At 55.1% G+C, this 24,303-nt stretch overlaps 1 protein-coding gene across 8 annotated transcripts in view; it reads right to left on the bottom strand.

Moving 5' to 3' along the window:
- TMEM184B (transmembrane protein 184B) overlaps nt 1-24,303 on the bottom strand; it is a 55,108-nt gene continuing 30,805 nt past the window's right edge. For 4 of the 8 annotated variants that reach the window (XM_017861288.1, XM_017861285.1, XM_017861286.1 and 1 more), the window contains 6 exons: nt 11,046-11,136; nt 10,479-10,554; nt 7,145-7,236; nt 5,795-5,964; nt 5,153-5,347; nt 1-2,406 (listed from right to left, as the gene is read on the bottom strand). In XM_017861288.1, coding sequence (XP_017716777.1) covers nt 2,165-2,406; nt 5,153-5,347; nt 5,795-5,964; nt 7,145-7,236; nt 10,479-10,554; nt 11,046-11,136 — 866 coding nt within the window. In that variant the 3' untranslated portion in view covers nt 1-2,164. Of the gene's footprint in view, nt 2,407-3,335; nt 3,357-5,152; nt 5,348-5,794; nt 5,965-7,144; nt 7,237-10,478; nt 10,555-11,045; nt 11,137-24,303 lie in introns of all 8 variants that reach the window. The other 4 variants (XM_017861283.1, XM_017861284.1, XM_017861280.1 and 1 more) reach the window with 2 other exon arrangements.

The following is a 24,303-nucleotide window of genomic DNA, read 5'->3' as shown; positions in this document are numbered from 1 at the left end:
GAGATTTCAATACAATCTATATTATCTCACATATATATTCTTCCTCACTTTATTTGCTCACTTCTGTCACGCATTTAAAATGTCACAGAGACCAAAATAGAGTGGCTTTCTGGTGGAACTCATGGCAGTCATACAACAAGATACAAAACTAGGAGACTCTGTCTTCTCATACATCATACAATTAATTTTTCAAGTATTCTTTATGTACAAAGAGCTACTCTATCTGGAAAGAAAATTAAAAAAAAAAAAAAAAAAAAGACAAGGTAGGTTATGCATCCTAAGGAGGAGGGGATGGAGCGGTTGGGCACGTGTTCCCATCCCCATGACCCCAGGGACCGCTGATTCCCTGCCACTGAGCTCCCCCCACCCCACCCTCCACCCAAACAGCAACGCTGGGGCAGGTGAAGACCAGGGGGTGGGCGTCAGCAGCACACTTTGGCCTGGAGGGAGAAGGGAAGCTATGTCGGAGACAGCTTGGTGAAAGCAGACGGCCGGGGCAGGGCCAGGGCTGGTCCTCAGCCTGTGTCTGCACCCACCTTCCCGGGTCAGGCCCCCCAAGACGGAGGGGGAGAGCTGGCCTCTGGCACCCACATGCAAGCCTCTACCACGAGGGAAGGAAGGAGGCCAGGAAGACAGCCAGGCCCCGACTCTCCTCACAGGTGGCAGGGAGGGAACCTGTTCATTCCAGGAAGGACCGAAAGAATCCCCAGTGAACACCGGCAGGGTCCCTCTCCCTTACCCTACCAGCTTCTCGAGGCGACTGCAGCCCAAACCCAGGGATAATCTGGGTTTTAAATGCCAGGACACTTTGCCTGTAGGGACGTGTTGTGACACGAGGCTCTTCCTAAGTCAGGAGCTGGTATAAGCCCAGCCTGCTGGGGGCTCCAGCTCTGGAGGCCCTAGGTCTAGAGGTGTGGAGGGGGAGAGGAGGGGCCTGGTGCTCCTGAACACTCCTGAGGCCTATCTGAGGGCTCTGGGCCCAGCACTGCAGGATCCTGTGAGCGCCAGCAGCTGAACGAAGAGCCCCAGGGAGCATGTGGGACAGACAGGGAGCCAGAGAGGGGCGCTTTCATATGTGACTAAGGCACAGAAGAGATGGGCCAGGAGCCAGATGGGGCAGAACACCAGGCCCTGTGTAGATGGGGGCCCCAAGAGGAGTCTGGGACCATTCCCCCACCTCTCAGCTCCCCACCGTGTGGCCACCCCTCCCAGCCTCCCTGCCAGACTGCCTTCACCCGGAAGCTGGTCTGAAACATGGAGACTCAGACCTTTCCCCTGAAATGGGAGGGAGAAGCCCCAAAGAGAGAGAGGACCCAGCACCAGCCTGGAAAGGAGGGCTGGGAGCCCCTGAACCCTGGAGCAGCCAGGAAGCAAGGGCTCTGCCCAAAGCTATCGAGGAAGGACCCAAGTGAGCCGGCAGTGCGGGCTGTGGGCTGTCCTTGGTAGGCCGGGGGAAGGGGCATGAGGCAGCCAGACGTGTGGCCATGATGGGTGGGGACACCCAGGGGCCCAGAAGCCCCTGCTTCAACAGAAGTGGTGCCCAGAGGCCCCTGAATGCCCTTTCTGGGTGGGGCCTGTGACTCCCAGTGTCTGGCTCTGATCCTTGCAGCATGCCAGGGAGGTCAGGAGGGGAGGACCACAGAGCGCCCACATCCCCGCTCCTGCCCGGGGTGAGGTGAATCTAGCACTGGACAAAGGTGGACAGGGGAGGGATGCAGGCGGGAAGAGCCCAGGTCAGACAGGGTATTGCACGGTGTATGTAGGGGCCACAGCTTGCCGACCTCAGCCTGAGAGTCTCGCGGGGAGAAGGGGCTAGAAGGCTGCAGCCGCTGGTCCACACACAAGCATTGGGGCCTGGGCGCGGCTGGTCCCAGCATGCCCCCAGCACAGGATGGGTAGCAGGGGCATGAGCCTTGCTCCCAGTGTCTTCTGCCCTCGCCCGGGCAGTGCAGGCTGGGCCGTGTATAAATATTCCTGAAGGCCCATGGGCGATCCTGGCTGTCCCCGGTTCCTCTGGAAGCGACATGTGAGTGTTTCTGGTCCAATAAACAAATGGCGGCGTGAGTGCTGTGCCAGCTACCTACTGGCCTGGTGGTGTGGCTGGAGGTGGGGCACAGCCTGACCATGGCTACGGCGCCAGCACTTCTGCCACCGCAGCCCGCACCTAGAACTCATCATCAGAGCTGAGCAGGAGAGTCTTCTCATTGTCGCGGGCGCCACTGAGGCTGTGGGAGCGGGAGAGGCCGTGGGCGCCACCACGCCAGGCGGGCCCAGGCTCCAGGGTGGAGTGCTGCGTGTACTGCTGGTAGGCGGGTGAGAAGTTGTGGATGGCGTCCTGCACGATGTCATGCGGGCTCATGGTCTCCTTGAGGCTGCTGGAGATGCTCTTCATGGGGGCGCAGCGGCCTGCCGGGCAGGGGGCGGGAGGGGCGGGTGAGGAGGCTGCTCAGCCCCTGCCCATGATCCTGGGACAGACCCCCCTAGCCCAAAGCTGTGCCCTTCCACCACCCCTTCTGGGACAGAGAATGGGGTCCAGGATATGAGAAGGGGCAGGAAAAAATGGACTCCTTTGGCTGAGGAGCCCCAAGGGGAGGCTCAACTGTGAAGAGGAGCAGATGTAAGCCCCCACTGGGAGCCGGGCCGGCTGGGGGAGGGACCAAGGCTAGAGACTGGCGAGCTATGGGCAGTGAGCCTGGAATGCCCCAGAGAGGCCAGGGCAGGCTCAACCGACTGAAGTCGGGGCGTGTGGGGCCAGAGGGCCTGGAAGCCAGGGGTGCCCTGTTCCACAGGCGCCAGACGCGTCCCCCACCACCTGGGGAAGAGCTGTGCTCCCTCCACTCTAGAGAGTGGGCCAGGGCCTGGCCCCATCAGGACCAGGATGGCCTGCACCCCCAGGGCAGCAGATGCGACTCCCTGGCTCCCTCTAAGAGGGCTTCCTCCTCATCTCCTCTAATCAGTCGTCCCGTCCTCGCGGGCTCAGACGGGAAAAGCGGCCCAGGACACAAAACCTGGACGTAAGGGACAAGCCTAACTCCAGAACCGAGGATTCCTGACTCAGCTTGTGAACTCTTGGAAACATCATGAAATGCCCCGATACCCCATGAAGAGCACTGTGACCCCAGAAGAGGGCGGGGCACATTCCAGAACGAGAGACCAGGACGGAAGCAGGCAAGCTCTACAGAGGGTGGCCCTTGGCAGGTGCTCTGGGCATTCCCACCCAGGGGTGCCAGTGGGGAGGAGATGAGAACACAGAGGAGCTACAGAGAGAGGCATGCCAGTGACAGTGACCAGAACTGACGTGCAGAACAGACATGCAGACCAAGAGCGGGACCTACCGTAAGGGCCGTATGTTGGCACTGCCCACGGCCAAACCCCGGCAAAAGCAGGGCAAGGGGGGTGGGGAGAGAAGCCAAAGAAATAGAGAAGACAAGAGACCGCTGAGTGAACAGTGTGTGCCCACCACCGAGGCCCGCCAGCACGACACACCACACACCACACACCCTGCCCCCGCCCCCCAGGCCCCCACAGGGCACCCAGGAAGCTCCAGGTGCCTCCTGGGGCTTGGCAGGGGGGATATCCACCTAGGGATGACTCCTCCCCTGGTGTTCACGCCAACAGGAAACATCCGCCTGGCGGCTGAGTTCCGCCTCCACGTCTAGGTCAGGACGTCCCATCCCCACTTCTTCCCAGGCTAGCCTGGGGCCACATCTGCACCTCGTATTTTACAAACCTCACAACACTTCCCAGACCAGGACATGGAGGCTCAGAGGGAGGGGTTACAATCGCACAGCTGAGCCAGCTCTGCACCCAAGCCTATCCTGAGGGCGGGCTAAGGGTCTGGGCCTGGGTTAGAGGGTAGCAGGGGGCTCAGGACCAGTGCGGAGGCAGAGAAGGGCAAGCGGCTTCCCTGGCCGGATGCAGGTATGTCTAGGGGCGGTGTGTGGAGGGACAGCTCAGGCTGGGCAGCAGAGACCCAATGGGGCAGGAATGGTTCTTTGCCGTGGCCCCCCCTTGCCCCTTGGGGAGGCCCCAGGCCAATGTTCCTACGGGCACAGGGTATGCCAGACCAGGTCCAAGGGACATTGCCGTCAATGCTGGGTGGGTGTTTGCTAGGTCCTTCCAACTGGGCCATCAGCTGGCAAGCCCTGGCCTTTGTGTACCTGCTCTTTGGGCCATAGAGTAGGTCTTCCCCCACCAGGGAAGGCACAGAGGAAGGGGGGTGGGAAGTGGGCCGCAGAGCCCCGCTGCAGGCAGACATTTCTACAATCACACTACCCACCACGAAGCCTGTGTGGGCCTGCAGGTAGGCCCTGGGGAAGTGGGTTTCTTGCCTCCAGCCACTCGGGCAGACAGCTGGCAGCAGCCAGGCTCCTGGGTAGATGTGTCAGAGGAGGCTCCCCTCTCCCCAGTTCCTCCTGCCCCTTCACTGGCTCAGTCATTCTCAGGCCTTCCCAGCCTCCTCGTCCCCATCCTCTAAGGACAACCCCCTCTGCCCAGTGGCCAGAGGCAGCCCTTCCGGCCCACTGGAGCGTCTCGGCAGCAGCACATTCACACCACCCTGGGAGTGCTTAAAGCACGGAACTCTCAGAGCACACAGCCTGCCAGCCCAGACCCATTACAGCAGCATCTCCGAGGGTGGGGCTGGGTATCAGCCCTTTCAAAAGCTCTCCAGGGCATTTTCCAGTACAACTGGGGCTACTTACCACTGTTCTAGCAAGAAGGAAGATGCGCAGGTGTAAAAGAAAGCTGTTAAAACCTATTACCATCCGAGTCTGTTTCTCAGAAGTATTCTTTTTTTAAAACATAGTATATGAGATGAGGAAATTACAGGACAAAATGGAAACCACAGTGTTGGGTGTCAGAAGCCCGAGGGAATTTGTCTGTTCATTACAGTCTCTGTCTGTATCATCCCTGGGTCTCCACACTTGGACCTGCTGCAAGAGACAGGTGGCCTGAGCTTCCAGGACCGAACTGCTAGTGCTGGTGGCACCTGCTCTTCCCCGACCTCTGTGGCCCCATTTCTGCACATAGAGTGGGGATCCCATGTCCTGACCCAGCCGCACCTGTAGGATGCTGGGAGGTGGGAGGGCCCTGGGATGTTTGGGGCTCCCTGCTTCTCTCAGTGGGGGTCGCCTAGGACCCTGGCTCTTACCTTGTGCGTCCAGTCTCTTGTCAGCATAGACTTTGTAGGTGAAGGCATGCCGCAGGGCCAGGGCTGCAAAGAACATCTCCACACAGATGATGAAGTCCTGGTAGCCAGCAGCCACAGTGCCCTCGCCCACCGACACACGGGCCGAGTGGATTTTGGGGATGGCCCCACACTTCTCCAGGATGGCCAGGAGCATGCCTGGATGAGGAGGCATGGGTGTCTGGACCCAGACTGGTCCCCTTCCTGGTCCCCCATCTTCCACAATGCCCCACTCAGCTACCCACACGCCCCAGTAAGGATGTAAGCAGGGCCACAGCTGCTCCTGTAGGGCAGGAGTAGCAACACAAGGCCACAGCCTCCGGAAACCCCGCTCTCCCAGCTCTTTGCCAGCCACCAAAACTGAGATGTCAGTGATTACGCAGGGTCTCCTAGGCCCTCCCATTCATGTAGCGGCCCTGCCAAAGCTCCCCCATCCCCTGGGAAAGGCCCTTGAGGGCTCAGATTTCACCCCCAGCAAGTGCCCAGTGGGCTGAGGCCCCTCTGAACAGGCCCCACGGGCACCAGGGACCATAAGCAGAAGGGGCAGCAGGAAGCACAGAGGACAGGGCAGCATGGGCAGCCTCGAGGCGCTGGGAGGGGGCTCACCTTGCCAGAAGGAGAGAAAGATGACAGACTTGACCATGAAGAACTTGAGGACGGGGCTGTAGGGGCTAAGCAGCTCCCGGGTGGCAAAGTAGAAGAGGAAGAGGGCGTAGAGGGCCAGGCTGACAGAGATGTTGTAGATGATGGTCACGTAGAGGTAGCCGCTGGTGACGCTGCAGGACGGGGAGCATTTTCTGGCTGGGACACACCCTTGGAGGGAAGGGGCTCTCCTCGACTGCACCACACACAGTCCCCACGGCTCTTAGCCCCACATGTCCAGCAGAGCTCAAAGAGCCACTGAAGGGGTCAGAGGGGGTGATCAAAGCGACAGACGGGGGTGGGGGTGTACGGGGTGCGTCTGCAGGCCAGACCAGCTCTGCTGCCTCTGCGTGACTCATGGACTTGTCTACGCCCTGGTGCCCACACTCCTAACGCCGGACACCAGTGTGGAAGCCAGGGCTGAGCTGGAGGCCACAGCCTGACAGGCAGGTAACAGGCGTCAAAGTGGGTGACACTGCTCAGCTCTGCTGCCTTTTCACTCGGTCGGCTGCATCCCCCTGACCTCCCTTTGCTCATCTGCCCTGGTAGGGCTATTGTGCAGTTCACAGACAGTGTGTGACAAGTGCTTCAAAGCACAGGGCTAGACACATGGTCACTTTTTTTTTTTTTGAGAGACGGAGTTTTGTTCTTGTCACCCAAGCTGGAGTGCAATGGCGTGATCTCGGCTCACCACAACCTCTGGCTCCTGGGTTCAAGCAATTCTCTTGCCTCAGCCTCCCAAGTAGCTGGGATTACAGGCACTCGTCACCATGCCCAATTAACTTTTTGTATTTTCAGTAGAGATGGGGTTTCACCATGTTGGCCAGGCTGGTCTTGAACTCCTGACCTCAGGTGATCCACCAGCACTGGCCTCCCAAAGTGCTGGGATTACAGGCGTGAGGCACCACGCCCAGCCACATGGTCATTTTCACTAAGCCCAGAATGAAATGCGTGTGGTCAATTTACACAGCAGGGGCTTATGTACCTGTAGACTTGAGCCGACCTCTTGCGACTCTGACCCTCTCGCTCCCTGCCTCAGCAGTGGTCACTGTCCCCTTGTGGCCCATCCCTTCGCGGTACCACTCTGCAGCCTGGACGTGAATGTGACTGCTGCCAATGGTTCACTCCTGGGCCGGCAGCAGGGCCAACTGCAAGGGTGTCCACTGGTGGGCTCGGACTTCAGGGGGGCGTGAGCACCAGGCACCCAGGAAGGTCACAGCTGTGCGGCCACTCTGGCCGCCCCCTTCCCTGAGCCAAGGCACCAGCCTGTGCCAACACTCCTCCCACACACCCCGGGGAGCACCCGCTGCTTACTCAAAGTCCCCATCCCGGTACTTGCCGAAGGCCTGGAGGACCACAGTGCTGACCGCCATGAGTGGCTTCACCACACAGAACTGCAGGGTGGCCTGTCGGGGGGAAAAGGAGGTCGAGTGTGGAGGAGGAACGCAGAAGGCATGAAGCAAGCTCTGCTTCTGGCAGCCAGAACTGTGCCGGATGGAGGGACAGAGAGGATGAAGGGGACGGAGGGGACGGAAGGGACGGAGGGGACGGAAGGGACGGAGGGGACGGAGGGGACGGAGGGATGGAGGGACAGAGGGGATGGAAGGATGGAGGGGATGGAAGGATAGAGGAGATGGGGGAGATGGGGGATGGCTCTGTGTCCTGCTCCCAGGGGACTGTGGTCTGCACGGGGCAGAAGGCAGAACATATAGGAGATGCAGCCCACACAACGCCGTGTGTGAGATGAGCATGTGGAGGAAGGAAGGAACAGTGTGGCAGGGCATGATGGAGGCGGGGGACAGGAGATGCACACAAGGAAGCTTCTCGAGCCATGACCATCAGGAGGATGCTGGAAACGAAAAGTTCGACAGGCAGAGGGGGCAGCTTGCACCAAGGCCCCGAGGTAGAGGGTGGACGAGTGCAAGGGGCTGCGTACTGGAGAGGTGGCCGAGGAGATGGACAGGGCCAGGTCCTAGAGACCTTGGTGCCTGGAGCAAGGCTGGGGCCCTGCTCAAGGAACCAGCCACCACGGAGCCGGCACAGGTGAAGGCCTCCTCCCATCCTCCATGTCCACCCCCTGTCTGGTTCCTGGCCCCACTCTCTGGTTTCTGGTGAGCAGAGGTCACTCTGGGGATGGAGCTGACTCAGGAAATGTAGCCCCAGAGCACATGGACTCCACGGTCTCGAAATCTGAGTTTGAACTCTGGGGACAGCTTGGGCAGTCACTTGGCCTCTGAGCACAGACTCCCTGGTGAAAAGGACGTAGTCACTCCCCACACCACAGGGCCACTGCTGTGGGGTGGCACAGCCAGGAAGCGCAGTGTCTTCCCGGGAGTCTCCCGCCTCTGCGCATGCACTAACGGCGCCTGCTAGTTGGCTGAGCCATGGAAAGAATTCCTCAGCCAGGTTTTCCCGATTCCCAATGGGAGGACCCGTGGTGCCCATAACATCACTAGTATCACCATTATCTTGAAAGCAAATAAATCTAAGCCCTAAGGCCCCTCCTGAGGAGCTGGGGGGTGGTTAAATCCAATCCAAAAGGCTCAGCTAGTGTAGCTGCAAAAAGGACGAGGAGCCTGGAGCGGGAACAGTGATCTGTGGAACCTGCAGCTTCTGCCCCAACCGGGGATCTGAGCCGGGCTTGCAGGGGAGCCCCAGGCAGCCCACACCATGGGGCTGCCATACGGAGAGGCATGTGTGATGGGGCAGACGTGTAGTCCCACTCTCAGAAAGCCCCCAAAGAACGTCCCTGGCCCTGTCATCCCGCCTAGAAGAAGTGGGACTGGCACCTTCTGGGGAAAAGGGAAGAGCGGCAGTTTGTGTGAGTTCTGGTTATGAGCCTGGGAAAAGGGAAGAGCGGCAGTTTGAGTGAATTCTAGTTATGAGCCTGGCAGCAGGCTGCTGCTTCCCTGGGTCAGTTCACCTGGTACTCATGACAGCCCCCTGACGTGGGTGCTATCATTATCCTCATGGTATAGATGAGGAAACTGAGGCACAGAGAAGCTGAAGCAGCAGCAGCAGACAGAGCCCAGGCCAGTAGGCCCCAGAATCATCACCTCACCATACCCTGGACCAGTCAGCAGTTCCCAGGCTGGGCTGGACATCAGAACCCCCCGGGGAGTTTTAGACACGTGCCAGGTTCCAGGGCTCCATTCCAGAGCTTCTCCTGAGGGCTAGGGTAGTGAGTGGGTGATCTCTCCTGCGGGCTAGGGTAGTGAGTGGTGATCGGGAATCTCTGCTTTAAGTAGGGAATTTCTCCAGAAGATCTGGATATTGAGCGCTGGCCCTGAGGAGTCAAAGGCCTGTCTCTGTGCCTCCAAGACAAAGCTGTGGGGTGTGCTCTCTCGCCTTGGTAAAGAAAGGAAGAGGCCTCTTTTGTTCTCTTACTTCTTGTATCTCTCCCTGCCACTGCCAGGAACAAGAGCAGAACATCTGAGCCCACAGGGCTGGGGAATCATTTCTAACAAGGCCACCCTAGCTAATAATCATGAAATCAAAACTTTGTAGACAATATAATCATCAAACAAGGCGGTGAGTCACAGCTGGCCGGAACCTGGGTGGCTGCACCAACTGGTAAACAATGGCTCTCAGTGCCCCACCCTGAACCCAGGATAGTTTTAACTCTTTCCCTGCAGGTCCGGTGGTGAGATCCTGAATTTAGGAACATGCTAAGGAAGGAAGGTCTGGAAAACAGAACTGGAGACTTGGCATGGCCAGGCAGAGGCTTTGTGGGTGTGCCCACCTTGTGGCCTGGGCCCTGCACAGAAGGGAGCAGCAGGCCCTGCCCAAGCCACAGTGACTTGGCTGTGGGTTTCGTATCCTTTCGTGACTACTGTTGGTGAAGCTGGAGAGGCTGACATGACAGAGCCCCTACGGAGCCCCAGAGGAGACTAGGTCATGAAGACTGGGCGTGATCTCCTCCGACTCTGCCTCCCTGAACAGGAGGCCGTGGGCTCCGCCACGCTGGGCTGAAAGCTCTACATCCATGACCTCATGTGATCCTCATAACCATCTCTCGAGAGGAGTATCATTACACTCATTTTACAGTGGAGGAAACTAAAGCTCAGAGAAGGTAAGCCAATTATCCAAGGTCACACAGTCAGAAGAAAAGCTGGAGATCAGGCTCGGATGGTCAGATACCCAGGCCCACACACTGAGTGACCCACCACACTGCCTCCACCCAGGTTACTCTAGACCACAGGGAGGTCAGCCCAGGAAGCTAGAGCGGCTGGACTGCCAACCAGGAAATGCAGGGAGAGATGGCACAGGCCTGTTCTGGCGTGTGTCTTTAATGCCAAAACCCTCCTGCCCCCTAGCTGCAGCTGATGAGAAGTTTTCAAATGGAGGTTCTAGAATCCCCATGCACTTCTGATTCTCACATACACCAAGACTTGGTCACACGAGCAAGAGTCTGGGCTCAGCTCTTGCCCACAGTGCAGCAGACACTCCCAGGATGCCGGTCGCTGCCCCTCCAAGCACACCCTGCTAATGTGGTGCCTGCCTCACAGCTTCAGGGGCTGGGTGCTGGGGGCCTGGGGGCCCTCAGAGGAAAGGGAACCTCTTCAGGTAGGGCCCAGGGCAGCCCAGGGCAGGGTTTCCCAGTCCCCACCCTGCTCCTCCTGAGCTAGGCAGCTGCTGGGGCACGCACCTGTTTGCAGAACCGCAGAAATCCGATGGAGTAAGTCTTTCCCCAGAGGCAGCAGGTGCCATACACACAGCTGGACCTGGAAGAGACAAGCATAGGAGGCAGCAGCAGTTGAGTGAAGAGCCAGGACTTAGGAACGGTGGGGTGGGGAAGGCTGCCCTCCCATCCATCCAGAGGAGCTGGGGCACACATCCCAGGCAGACTTTGAACCCGAGGCCAAGCACAGGGAGAGGTATGGCAGGGCATCTGCACGTGCCATAGGCGGAGGGACACAGGGCTGCACCGGCCCTGGGGTGACAAACCAACTTGGAAAGCTCTGAATGTAAAAACTCCAGGAGGCAAAAACAGACAGGAAAGCACTAAGACTGAGACAGGAAGAGAGAGAGAGGGAGAGAATGAGCCGCAGAGGCCCTCCTAAACGCCAAGAATGGCTTAGGAAATGTGGTGAGGCACAGCAGGTCAAGGTCACGGACAGAGATGGTCTGAGTCCAGCTGGTGCCAGGACAGCTCCAGGTATACAAGGCCCAGGAAATGGGGTGGTTTAGGGCTCCAGGAGGACTCCGTACTCACTCAATGGGTTTGCCTCTGATCTCCGACATGATGGAACTTTCTCCTCCTAGGTACTCATAGCACAGGCTCAGGAAATTATAGATGACCAAGGCTGCGAAAACAGTGTCCAGGGGAAACCAGTCAAATCAGCAGAATGGGTCCACAGATGCTGGCATTCTAAATGGCAATGGAGGTGAAAGAGCCACAGCCGTGCGTGGCAACAGGGAGGAGCCTGGGGGACATAAGGTTGTGCAAAAGGAGCCTGTCAAGAACGCACACAGCTGACCTTCCGCTCCTAAGTTCAAATCCCGGCACACCTAAATTATCTTACCCAGGGATGCACCCCTACACTGGCATAATACTACAAAGGGAAGCAAGGAAGGGACTGCCGTGAGTTCAGGGTTATGTGGGGGGGCCAGAGAAGGCTGAGATGAGGGTGGGCACTGAGGTTTGGGAAGGCTGGCAGTGTTGACCCTGGGGCGAAGCGGTATTGGCTTTATTAGTTTTCCGGGTGCAGTGGCACGCGCCTGTGGTCCCAGCTACTGCTGAGGCAGGAGGACGGCTTGAGTCTGGGCGTTCTGGGCTGTAGTGTGCTATGTCGATCTGGTGTCTGCACCGAGACTGGTAGCAGTATGGTGATCTCCTGGGAGTGGGGGATCACCAGGTTGCCTAAGGAGGAGTGAACCAGCCCAGGCTGGTGAAACAGAGCAAGTGAAACTCCAGAGTGGGATCGCACCTCTGAATGGCCACTGCACTCCAGCCTGGGCAACATAGCGAGACCTCATCTCTAATGTATTTATAAGTAAATATTTGTCTTACATACTTGTGTGTTACAGATCACAATTTTATAAAATAACAACAAAACAGTCTCTATGAAAATCTTGGGAGAAACTGCAAGCAGGAATGAGAGCGCAGAACCTTCATCCAGTCAACAACCTGTAGCGGTATCCGGAATACGCACAGCACTATGAGCTACAACAAAGCACACAAGCAGCACAGAACACAGTGCAGAAACCTCGGGAAGCTTAGGCTGCTCATTCTAAATTGGGACTCGGCTCAACATCCCCACGAAGACCCAAAATTTGCCACACGGAGTGATGGCACATCACGTCTGCTGTAAATGTTGATGCTATAAATACAGCAACACGCTGTAACGGGTCTCCTGGTCAGGGGGTTGCTGCCTGCAGGGTGCTAGAGGCAAATGTATATACCAGGATGGAGGAGAGCATGGAGAAGAGGAAGAAGAGGGGTGCCGCAGAGGGTACCCAAAAGGAAAGAACGCAAGAGGAAGAGCCAGAGCGAGGACATGGGAATGAGGATGGGCATCCAGCAAAGGCACAAAGCCAAGGGGAGGGGCAGAACAGGGTCAGGGGAACAGGTCGAGGGAGCCACAGTGGCCCTGCAGCCAGAGGGCTCCTTCTCATCCCATCCCGCCAGCCCCTGCAGCATAAAGTCCTTTAAGGCTCCCTGGTGCTGCCCAGCTTGGCACTTGGTCTTTCGATGGGTGACCTGGTCCCTGCCCATGCTCCCGCCGCTCCCGAGCAGCACTAACGCTGCGCTTCTCCCCAGAGCAGGTTCTCTACCCTTCGGTGCCTCTGCACTCCCAGATCCCAGGGGCTCCAGAGCCCTTCCCGCTGTGCTCTCAGGATCCACTAACCCCCGCTGGACAGCACCCAGTGTGACGAGTCCCCGGTGACCATTGTGGAATTGAGTGCCCTCCTACCCATAGAACCTGACTTGCAGACACTTCCCAGCACTTCCCACCCTGTGTCATAATGACCGTCTCCTCTCCTTCCTCAGGACACAGGTGCCACTTGTGGCACACACGGGGCACACCACAACGGTTTCACTGACTGAACTGGGGCGTGGAAAGCCCTGGTGATGCTTTTTAGGCAAAGCTGGCCTTCAGCAATTTGGAAAGGAACATATTTGCGGCATTTTACGTGACTGACTCATGGTTGCCCTAACCCATTAAGCGCTCCCATCTTCAGGTGACATCCACATATAATATCCATGAAGAAACAGATGGTTATTTTACACTAGTGTGTTTTAGTAGTAATTATTTGCACAGCCGTGGTAAGTGGAATACAGATAAAACCATGACTGGAGCTCCTCCCTATATGTCCCCCAGCGCTGACCACGCCTTGTTTTGACGGTCCCTTTGCCCTTCACACACATACAGCAGAGGTATGCGATGTGTGTGAGCCTCTCTGGGTTCAGTTTCCTTATCTATCAAAGGGGATCACAGGAGCACTAATTTGGCAGGTGGCTGTGAAGCGTGAGCATCGAAGTGCTCAGAAGTGTGTCCTGGGCACGCTGCGCTGGGTGTTGGCTGTCACGACCATTACTGTCTATGTGCTGCCTGCAGGGCCAGGAGCCCCTAGACAGGGCTGAGGGCCGTGTGTACTGCCTGCCTGTGCTGGAGGCAGCTCAGGATGTCTCAGGACCGACGAGTCTCCACCAATCTCCAGATGACTCTTCACCAGCAAGAACTATGGAGTGAAGGGAAAGGGGTGGGCATTAAGCCAAACGTGATATCAACCTGTCAGTAACCTCTGTTCAAAACCTCACAAGGCCAAGCACAATGACCGTGTCCATCCTAAGCCGGGTCCAGCTATATCATGACAGCTGTATTTTCTTTTTTGTTTGTTTGGGCTTTGTTTTTTATTTTTTTGAGACAGAGTCTCGCTCTGTTGCCCAGGCTGGAGTGCAGTGGCGCAACCTTGGCTTACTGCAACCTCCACCTCTAGGGTTCAGCGATTCTCCTGCCTCAGCCTCCCAAGTAACTGGGATTACAGGCATGTGCCACCACACAGAGCTAATTTTGTATTTTTAGTAGAGACAGGGTTTCACCATGTTGGCCAGGGTGGTCTCGAACTCCCCACCTCAGGTGATCTGCCCACCTCGGCCTCCCAAAGCGCTGGGATTATAGGCATGAGCCACTGCGCCCGGCCAACGGTTGCATTTTCTAAAGATTGCCACACCCCGTGATGCTGACACCCCACCTCTGAGAGGTGGGGTCCTGTACCCTCCCTTTGCATTTGGTGGACCTGAGTGACTACAGCCAAAGTGATGTTTCATGACATCTGATGTAGGGGTTAGAAAAGGCCTCTTTCCTCTGGCTCTTCCTTGAGTGCCTGTCCTTGCACCCAACCACCATGCAGGGGGGAAGCACGAGCTAGCCTTTGGAGATACTGCACAGAGAGGCTCATGTGAGGGAACCGAGGCCTTCAGCTGACAGCCAGCATCAACTGCCAGGCACACAAGGGAGCAAGCCTTCAGCTGCTCTGCCCCGGCCTTCACTCTCCTGCCAAGGCCCAGAGGTCACGGAGCAGGGACGAACTACCTCCCCCACGCCCAGTCCAAATTCTTGACTTATAAATCTGTGAAGAAACTGGATGGTTGTTTTACACTTGTGTGTTTTGGCAATAGTTATCTGCACAGCCATGGTAAGTGGAATACAGATAAAACCACAACTAAAGCTCCTGGGGTATGCAGTGACCGCTCATGCCTGCATGCAATGGTACATTCTAGTCCCTCTGCTCACCCCAGAGGCAGACCCTGCTGAGATGCCGCCTGCTCTGTCCTGTACCCTGCTTACTTCATATACCACCCCTCTCTGGTACAAAAGCAGCAACAAGTAAGGTAAAGAGCCATGGGCCCTGGAGCCAGCCTGTCTTGGTGTGAACTGTGGTCCCACCCCTTAGGAGCTGTGTGGCCTCAGGCAAGTGTCTTAAGCGCTCCATGCCTGAATTTCCTCCTCTGTAAGCGGGTAACTCCTTCCTTAGTGGGGTAAGGGGCTGTGAACCTGCAGAGCCTTAGATGAGCTGAGCGCACAGGCAAGAGTCCACGGTGTGTTGCCTACTGCTTTTTCCAGACCGTAAACTCCTTGCAGGTAGAATGCAGTCCTACCTCCAATGACTACCGGAGGGCCTGGCAGCTACATACACGCAATCAACACTGAAGGAAGGAACGGACAGACGTACATGGGCCATCTCCCCAGGGGAGCCTGCCATGACAACAGGCTCAGGGAGGGCAGGAGGGGACACCCCACTCTCATTCCAACACTGGAGGAGCTCCTCTCAGAGGCTGGCTCCAAGATCATCAGCTTTCCAGTCTCCAATGACAAAACCCTCCAGGGAAGCCACAGGGGTCCCAGGCCCATGAGCTCCCTCTATCTGGAAGCTCCCTCCCTGGCGAGCCCATCCCTGCAGTCCTCTCCCGAGAAAGGCCTGGCACCTGGGTTCGTGTCCTTTCTTGCATCAAACCACACATCAGCAGTCAGCACACTTTTGAATGACGTGGCCGAGGTCCATCCGTAACCGGCTCTGCACACAACTGATCAAAATCGTCGAATGTCATCGTCTCTCTCAGTTCAAGATTCTTGACCTTTTGGAGGTGCTCTGGGGCCAGCCAGTCTATAAAATACCAATTTACTGACAGCTCCCTTTAAAGAATCATTAGTGAGTCGATAATTGACTCCCTAATTCTTGGAGAAGATGAGACAGAATCTCCTCAGACGTGACACAACCGGCCCAAGCCCGGCCCCACTGACCAACTAGACACATCAGTTTCCCTCCTGGAAAGTACAGAGCCATGTGAACCACCACCTCCAACATCCCAGCAAAGGCGTTTAAATGGAAAACTCAACACATCCCCTGGAAACAAACACAAAGATGTGTGCCCTGGATGTAAGAAGAGCAGAGAAGCTGAGGCGGGGCTGGAGGGAGGGTGCTTGGCCAGGAAGCTCACTACCCACCACCCTTCCCACCACGGCTCCAGTACCAGACCCCTGAAGAGGCCTCAGAGACACACAATGACTCTACACCTCCCTAAATATCCACCACAGCTGGTGTGCCAGGCTCTGTGCTAAGCCCCGGGGACTCATAAATGATCAAGGAGCCCTCAGGCCAAGTCCAGAGGGCAGCAACCAGCGTGAGGGACCAGAGAGCTTCTCTCTCCTGGCCTGGACAATCAGGCTGTGGCTTCTATGGAGGGTTTTGTCTTTGGAGACTGAAGAGTTGATGGCCTTGGGGCCAGCCTCTGGGAGGAACTCCTCCAGCATTGGAATGAGAGTAGGCTATCTGTCCCCCACCCCCAAGCCCCCCCTGGCACTTTCTGCTCCACTCTAGACACCAAATCTTAAACTACAGACAAACGCACACTATCAGGAGAGAAGGACCAGGATGAACACAAAACAAGGACTGTGCTGGGGATGAGAAGACATCGGGGTCACTCTCTTAACAGACGTGACAAGCACCTTGTTCCCAGGGTCAGATGGGACTCCCAGGGGCAGACCCCAGGACTGCAGCTCAACATACTCAATATAAAAAACCATTTCCTTTTTTTTTTTTCTTTGATGCAGGGTCTCAGTCTGTTGCCCAGGCTAGAGTGCACAGACGCGATCATGGCTCACTGTAGCCTTGACCTCCCAAGCTCAATCGATCCTCCCACCTCAGCCTCCTGAGTAGCTGGGACTACAGGTATGTGCCACCATGCCTGGCTAATTTTTGCTTTTTGTTTTTTTTGTAGAGACAGGGTTTCGCCACGTTGTCCAGGCTGGTCTTGAACCCCTGGGCTCAAGTGATCTGCTGGTCTCAGTCTCCCAAAGTGCTGGGATTAAGGGCATGAGCCACTGCGCCTGGCCTATAAGAAACCATTTCTAACGGGCAGAGTCCAGAGATGGAAGTCGTGAACTTGCTGCCAACAGAAGCAATCAGGCTGGGCAACACCTCAGCAGACTTTCTAAAGGGGTCCTTTCCAAACCGAAGGCTCCAGGCTTCTCCCTCGTGACCTTCCTGTCCCTTGCGGATGCTGTTTATTCCTGTTTCTCGCCACTCCAAATGCTGCTTCTGACCTCTCCTCTACTGGCTTCTTTTGAATGGGCTTCTTTCCTATCAGCAGCTCCTTGAGCCTGGGTAGGAAGCTGTAGTCCAAGAGACTGCTCCTGACCCAGCCTCTCAGGTGGCCCATGACCTAGTAACTGCTACAGGATCCAGCAGTTGTAAGGCTTTACATGTTTACACCCCCCTCCCCAACAACCGCCACCCCCATTCCCCCACAAGGATAGAGTTATCCCCGCTTACAGATAAGGAAATTCAGGCACGGAGCACCTAAGACACTCGCCCCAAGAGCCCCTGGGCTTTGAGAAAAGACTCAGTACTTGACCTCCCACGTTTCTGCGTGCAGCTCCCAGGGTCAGGAGGCAGACACACTCATATAACTCGCTATAACTTCAATGCACACTTGCTGTGCACCTACTGTGTGCCACACACTGTGTGCAGAACCTCAATGGCCCTGGGCACACTGGGCCATTCTAAGCTCATCTCCTGTGCACACCTTCAGCGCCTAAAGGCTGGGCCTCATGGCCCAGCCCTCTGCTACAGAAAAACACTCTGATTACTTGGAAAGACTGGGACATTCTGTATTTCAGATAACTGGAGATCGAGACCATCCTGGCTAACTCAGTGAAACCCCGTCTCTACTAAAAATACAAAAAATTAGCCGGGCATGGTGGTGGGCGCCTGTAGTCCCAGCTACTTGGGAGGCTGAGGCAGGAGAATGGTGTGAACCTGGGAGGCGGAGCTTGCAGTGAGCTGAGACCGCACCACTGCACTCCAGCCTGGGCGACAAAGCAAGACTCCGTCTCAAAAAAAAGAAAATAAGGGCCTTAGAATGTTCTTCTGCCCCTTTTCAGTGATGGGTGATCATCCTGGACAAGAATGGGCACAGTGTGTTGCAACCAAGGGGGCAGGGGTCTGCGTGGTACAAGTGACCCCAGACTCCAAGTTGTGCCAAATGGCTCCTCTTCTCCTCCCTATTGGCTTTTTTTTTTTTTTTTTTTTGAGACAGAGTTTTGCTCTTGTTGCCCAGGCTGGAGTGCAATGGCACAATCTCAGCTCACCACAACCTCCACCTCCTGGGTTCAAGCAATTCTCCTACCTCAGCCTCCCGAGTAGCTGGGATTACAGGCATGCGCCACCACGCCGGGCTGATTTTGTATTTTTAGTAGAGATGGGGTTTCTCCATATTGGCCAGGCTGGTCTCAAACTCCCGACCTCAGGTGATCCACCTGCCTCGGCCTCCCAAAGTGCTAGGATTTACAGGTGTGAGCCACCGCGCCCGGCCCCCTCATGGCTTTTTTGTCCTCTACTGATCCTGCTTATTCCTGCTTCTCGCCACCCTGAATGCCGTTTCTGACTTCTACTGGCTTCTTCTGAGCATCTTTCTGCACTCGGATCTATCGAGTTCTTTTTTTTTCTTTTCTTTTTTCTTTGTTTTTTTGAGATAGTCTCACACTGTCGCCAGGCTGGAGAGCAGGGGTGCGATCTCGGCTCACTGCAACCTCTGTCTTCTGGGTTCAAGTGATTCTCCTGCCTCAGCCTCCTGAGTAGCTGGGATTACAGGTGTGCACCACCACGCCCAGCTAATTTTTGTATTTTTAGTAGAGATGGGGTTTTATCATGTTGGCCAGGATGGTCTCAATCTTTTGACCTCATGATCCACCCGCCTCGGCCTCCCAAAGTGCTGGGATTACAGGCGTGAGCCACCGTGCCCGGCCACTATTGGGGTCTCATAATCCTTGGCTCTATCTGTAAGAGCCCCGGCCAGCCAGTGCCACGGCCAGCCAGGGAGTCCTTCTGGCAGCAAACTGGCCTTTGGCCCTCGTGTGGCCCTGCATCTGTGGCCCTTGGCTGTGCTCACCCCAGTTGGACAGTGAATGAAGCATCATTCTCTGTTGCTTTCATGCATTCAAATCTCTTTCCCTAACAGGAGTTCACACTTTTCCAGGGGAGAAACTTGTCCTGTCCTCTCCTTCACCACGCTGGCACAGAGCGTCAGGATTCAGAGACCCAGGTGCGAGTCTGGCCTTTGGCCATTACGATCTGGGTCACTCTGAACAAGTTTCAGAGCCTATTCGAAATTTTTTCACATTTGTAAAATGGGGATGATAATATATATACTCTGCCAGGTACTTGGGAGGTGAGAATGAGCTAACAGTGATGAAAAACACGTGGGAAAACTGTGAAATGCCACGCAAACGTTCTTAACAAACAGCAACTGCATAAAGCGACATACGGACACTGTCTTCTGCCTCTGAACCCCAAGGCCCTGTGCCTCTGATCACAGAACTCCTCAGTGCTCTCAGAGTTGTCTTGGGCCCACCCCCAACCCCACAATCAAACACTAAACACACATGGGGAGTGGTTCCCACCCTGCCCCCATCTGCCTGCCACTGTACAACCTCTGGTGATGCATGCCAGCGCTATGAATTCCAGCCCTCGCAGACGGTACGTGGCACCAAGCTCTCTTCCAAGACTCAGCCCTCTCTTTGAGAACAGGAAGCACCAGTCACAAGTTCACAGGCTAAACATACACTTATCTCCATTATCCCCCTCCTCGCCCTCCTAACGCCGCTGAAATGAGAAGGAATGAAGGTGGGGTGGGGAGCAAACCTTCAAGGACAAGGGGAATGGCAATAGCCAAGTGACATCAACAAAGCTCTGAACGCCACATGCTCATCACTACATGGTCACCGAGTGGCGGACGGTCAGCGAGGTGGGGGTGGGAGCCAGAGTCCTAGGAAACCTCAGCACTGCACGTGCCAGGCAGCTCGGGAGGCTGTGGGTGAGGATACAGATGCAGAAGCTGGTTAAGCCTCCACGTGAAACCACTGGATTACAAGTTTCAACAGAGGCTGAGACAGCTCCATCCTCAGAACACGGTCCAGCTGACGGCCGTAATGGGACGACTTGGAGAAAATCCAAAGACTAAGCCTGAATATGAAGGGCAAGAGGTCCTCTCAGGTCTCTGCCACTCTGCACCGGTCACTCAGCCTGTTCAGTGTTTTGAGGCAGGAGATGAGAAATTATTCTTTATAGAAAGAGGTCCCAGAATTTAAAAAGCCTTCATTTGGTACCTGCCCCCATGCTGCATACAAATAGCCAAGGAAACACTCCACACTCCATCACCCAATCAGGAGGCCCAGCAATTTTCTTTTCTTTTTCTGGAGCAGGGAGAGATGAGATCTTGCTCTGTTGCCTAGGCTTGAGTGCAGTGGCACCATCATGGCTCAGTGCAGCCTCAAACTCCTGGGCTCCAGCCATCCTCCCGCCTCGGCCTCCTGAGTTGCTGGTATTTTCAGCCCCGTTCTCAAATATAAAAAATAGCCAAGGACACTGATATTTGAGGAGCGCTTCTAACAAGAAGGTCAAAGACCAAAGCGAACAAACAGATGAAAGGAACTCAAGAGACAGAGACAACGTAGGGAACAGAAGAAAACTGCAATGAACATCCCCAGCGACCAAAGAACAATACTCTGTCCGGTATCAAGAACAAGGCATCATAAAGAACAAGAACGGAGAGAGCTACTGACATTTTAAAACATGATAAAGGAAATAAAACATTCAATAGAAAAGCTCAAAGGTAAGATTAAAAAAAAAAAAAAAAACGAAAACAGAAAACAAAACAAAATTCCTGGAAAACAGTACCAAAAAAGAGCCAGAAAATTATAAAGAAAATTTGAGGCTCGGCCAGGCGCAGTGGCTCAAGCCTGTAATCCCAGCACTTTGGGAGGCCAAGGCGGGCGGATCACGAGGTCAGGAGATCGAGACCATCCTGGCTAACACGGTGAAACCCCATATCTACTAAAAAAAATACAAAAAACTAGCCAGGCGAGGTGGCGGGCACCTGTAGCTACTCGGGAGGCTGAGGCAGGAGAATGGCGTAAACCTGGGAGGCGGAGCTTGCAGTGAGCTGAGATCCGGCCACTGCCCAGCCCGGGCGACAGAGCGAGACTCCATCTCAAAAAAAAAAAAAAGAAAGAAAATTTGAGGCTCAATCCAGAAGCATGAGGTCCTACTAGCAGGAATTCCAGAAAGGGAGATTGGAAGAAAGTGGAGGGGAAGAAATGATCAAAGAAACATACAGAAAGACTTCCCAGAACCTTAAGGCAGGAGCATCCACGCTGCAAGGGCCCGCCAGGTTGCTGAGCACAATGACTATCCCACCTCCTGTGAGATTTCAGGACTCTGGGGATTAAGACAAGATCCTAAATACAAAGAGGAGAGGGAAAAAAAAAAAAGAAGAGCAAAGCAGGTCACATACACACACAGGCACTAGGGATCAAATACAGCAGACTTTCCAGAAATTACATTAGAATCTAAGACAGTGAAGACATGCCTTCGAAATTCAAAGGGAGAAGGATTTCCAACTTAGGATTGTATTTCCCTTGAATACCAGTCAAATGGAACAATATACTAAAGATATTTTCAGATTCCACAAAATCGACCTTCCATGCATTCTCTTTCTCAGGAAGCTGCTGGAAGACGTGCTCCAACCAGGCAGAGAGCAAACCATGAACAAGGAGGAAACAGCCTCCATGGAACAGGTGACTCAGCACAGGAGAAGCAGTTTCCAGGCTGATGGTGAATGGAAGAGCCAGGGCAACAGCTGAGCAGCGGGAGCCTGGAAAGCAGGCTTTCCTGACTGCACCACAGGGAGAAGGTTCCAGGAGAAACGCCACGGGGAAAATGGCAGAGCTCATGGATTCCTGGATTGGCCTGGCTTTACTGAGAGCAGGGCTGGTTTGGTTTTTCTTATGTTTTGTTTTTAAATTCAATTGAAGTATTTAGGAATAAACTAATGATAGGTATGTAGAAAACTGAGCAAACTAAAAGAGGGCAAGTAGTAACTGGAGCAAAAAACAAAAAGTTACACAGGAAAAGGAAATGGATAGGATGTGGTGGCTCATGTCTATAATCCCGGCACTCTGGGAGGCCAAGGCAGAAGGATCATTTGAGCCTAGGAGTTTGAGACCACCCTAGGCAACACAGTGAGACCTCATCTCTACAAAAAAAAAAAAATATTACTGGAGCATGGTGGCGGCACACACCTGTGTGTGTCAGAACAAGACCTGTCTCTCAAACAAAGCCCTTCCACAACAGGAAGTCACTACGTATAGAAAACTGAAAACAACAACAAAACCAGTATAAGCATATTTTTAGGTCATTCTAGGAAGAAAACAGCTGAAAGAGTTGAAAGCACAGTGAACTCTGGAGTGAGGAGTTAGAGGAGTTTCGTGTTTCAACCATATGCCTCTATTACTTTAATAAACGCAATTTTTTTCAGTGTTTTTTAAAAGCAGAATTTTGTTAACAAAGAAAAAAAGTGGCCGGGCTCAGTGCCTCATGCCTGTAATCCCAGCAGTTTGGGAGGCCGAGGTGGTGGGCGGATTGCCTGAGCTCAGGAGTTTGAGACCAGCCTGGGCAACATGGTGAAATCCTGTTTCTAGTAAATACAAAAATAAAATTAGCCGGGCGTGGCGGCGTGCGCCTGTAGTCCCAGCTACTTGGGAGGCTGTGGCAGGAGAATAGCTTGAACCTGGGAGGCAGAGGTTGCAGTGAGCCAAGATCGCACCACTGCATTCCAGGATGGGCGACAGAGCGAGACTCCATCTCCAAAAAAAAAAAAAAAAGCAAGCAAGCAAGCAAGCAAATGACTGCAGTGCCCAGCTCTGAGTGGGCCCTCAGGAGAGGCTGGCCGGACCTGCAGAGTTCTCCAGCCTAGGCGAATCCTGCTCCTCCCAGGTCCTCCTGGTCCCTCTTGGGCACTTAGAAGGAACGGTGGGAGGGGAAATACATGGGGGGACCTCTTTGAATTTTAAGGGACTGCCCCATCACTGACTCTACAGAGGCAGCTGCAAGAGAGGGGCTAGGACCCAGAGCAGTGGTGCAGGGACAAGCCAAGGAGGAGGCCCCACTGCCTCTAATGCTAAAAGCTGGTGAACTCGGCCAGGCATGGTGGCTCACATCTATAATCCCCACGACTTTGGGAGGCCGAGGCAGGCAGATCACGAGGTCAAGAGATTGAGACCATCCTGGCCAACATGGTGAAACCCCGTCTCTACTAAAATACAAAATTAGCTGGGTGTGGTAGTGCACACCTGTAGTCCCAGCCACTCGGGAGGCTGAGGCAGGAGAATCACTTGAACCTGGGAGGTGGAGGTTGCAGTGAGCTGAGATCGTACCACTGCATTCCAGCCTGGCAACGGTCTCAAAAAAAAAAAAAAAAAAAGCTGGTGAACTCGGGGGCAGCCTGAACTTCACCACAGCTGCTGTGCTGTTTGTAAACTCCCTGGGAGAGGCCAGGCCAAAGGGATAATCGCGTTGCTAGGAGATGTGCTTCACAGGGCGGCCGACTTCCTGGAGGACCTCTCCCTGGGCTGGGAGGCAGGGCAGGGCAGGCGGGGCCTGAACAAAGAGGCTTCTGGAGCGAGGGGTGCCCGCCAGCCATCTGCTGCCGCCTCTGGGGCACGGAGTAAGGGTGAAGCAGAGTCTCCCCTGGCTGTGTGCCCCGCCTTCTGCCATGCGCCTGTCTTCGGGGTCCTGCCGAGAAGAGAGCCCACACTTGTCCCCCGACCACACAGGAGAGGCCGCCTTGGCAGGGAACAGCTTTGTGCTTCTGAAGGAACAGGTGGACAGAGGCTGCCCCTGGTTACCCATGCGAGGCTGGCAGCTGAATGGAAGAGGATTCTCAGCCCCACCCTTTGCCAATTCCAGCCTTTACGGTGCCCCAGGGACCCAGAGGTTTCCCTGGAGACTTGGCTGCTTCCAGGAACATCAGACACGAGAGCCCCAGTTAAGCCCTAAGCAGGTCCCCACCTGGCCTCAGTATTCTCACCTGGAAGGACAGGATGGAACGCCAGCCGGCGAGGAGGGAACATGGGAAGTTACTGAGTTGCTGGGAGTGACAGTGGTGGGGAACAGACGGATGGAAAGGAGGGACCCCACGTAGAGCAGAAGAGCTTCCCAGGCCAGGGACATGGCACACATCAAGCCCTTGAGGCTGGGAAGCACCTGCCTGATATGGCCGCAGTTGGGGGTGGGCACGCAGAAATATGACAGGCTGGGGTGCGATATCCTCCTGTTCAGTGACTTCATTTTCTTGCCAAACCTAAAGGCATCTCCTGTGCCCTGTGAGTTCTCAGGGATACACAAGGTTCAACATAGACAAGAAGAGAGACTCCAGCTGCTTGGGGGATGAGCATGCTTCACCCCAATATCCACAGAGTACAGGCCTGGGGCAGCATCCTCCCAGGTCAGGGAAACAGACAACTTCCGGGCACGGCCGGAGCTGCTCGGCCTGAGATGAGGAAAACCACATCCAGTCACTTTATCTAAAACCAGCAACACAGGTGTGGGTAGGAGACAGGAAACCTCACACTCTGAGAATAGCATGGGTATCAATGTAGGGGGTCTTTTTTTTTTTTTTTTTTTTT

Source organism: Rhinopithecus bieti, unplaced genomic scaffold (genome assembly GCF_001698545.2).
Source record: "Rhinopithecus bieti isolate Rb0 unplaced genomic scaffold, ASM169854v2 scaffold_56975, whole genome shotgun sequence".
NCBI classification, from domain to species: Eukaryota; Metazoa; Chordata; class Mammalia; order Primates; family Cercopithecidae; genus Rhinopithecus; species Rhinopithecus bieti.
The sequence above is the reverse complement of the archived record's forward strand: the minus strand, read 5'-3'. Positions and strand labels throughout refer to the sequence as shown.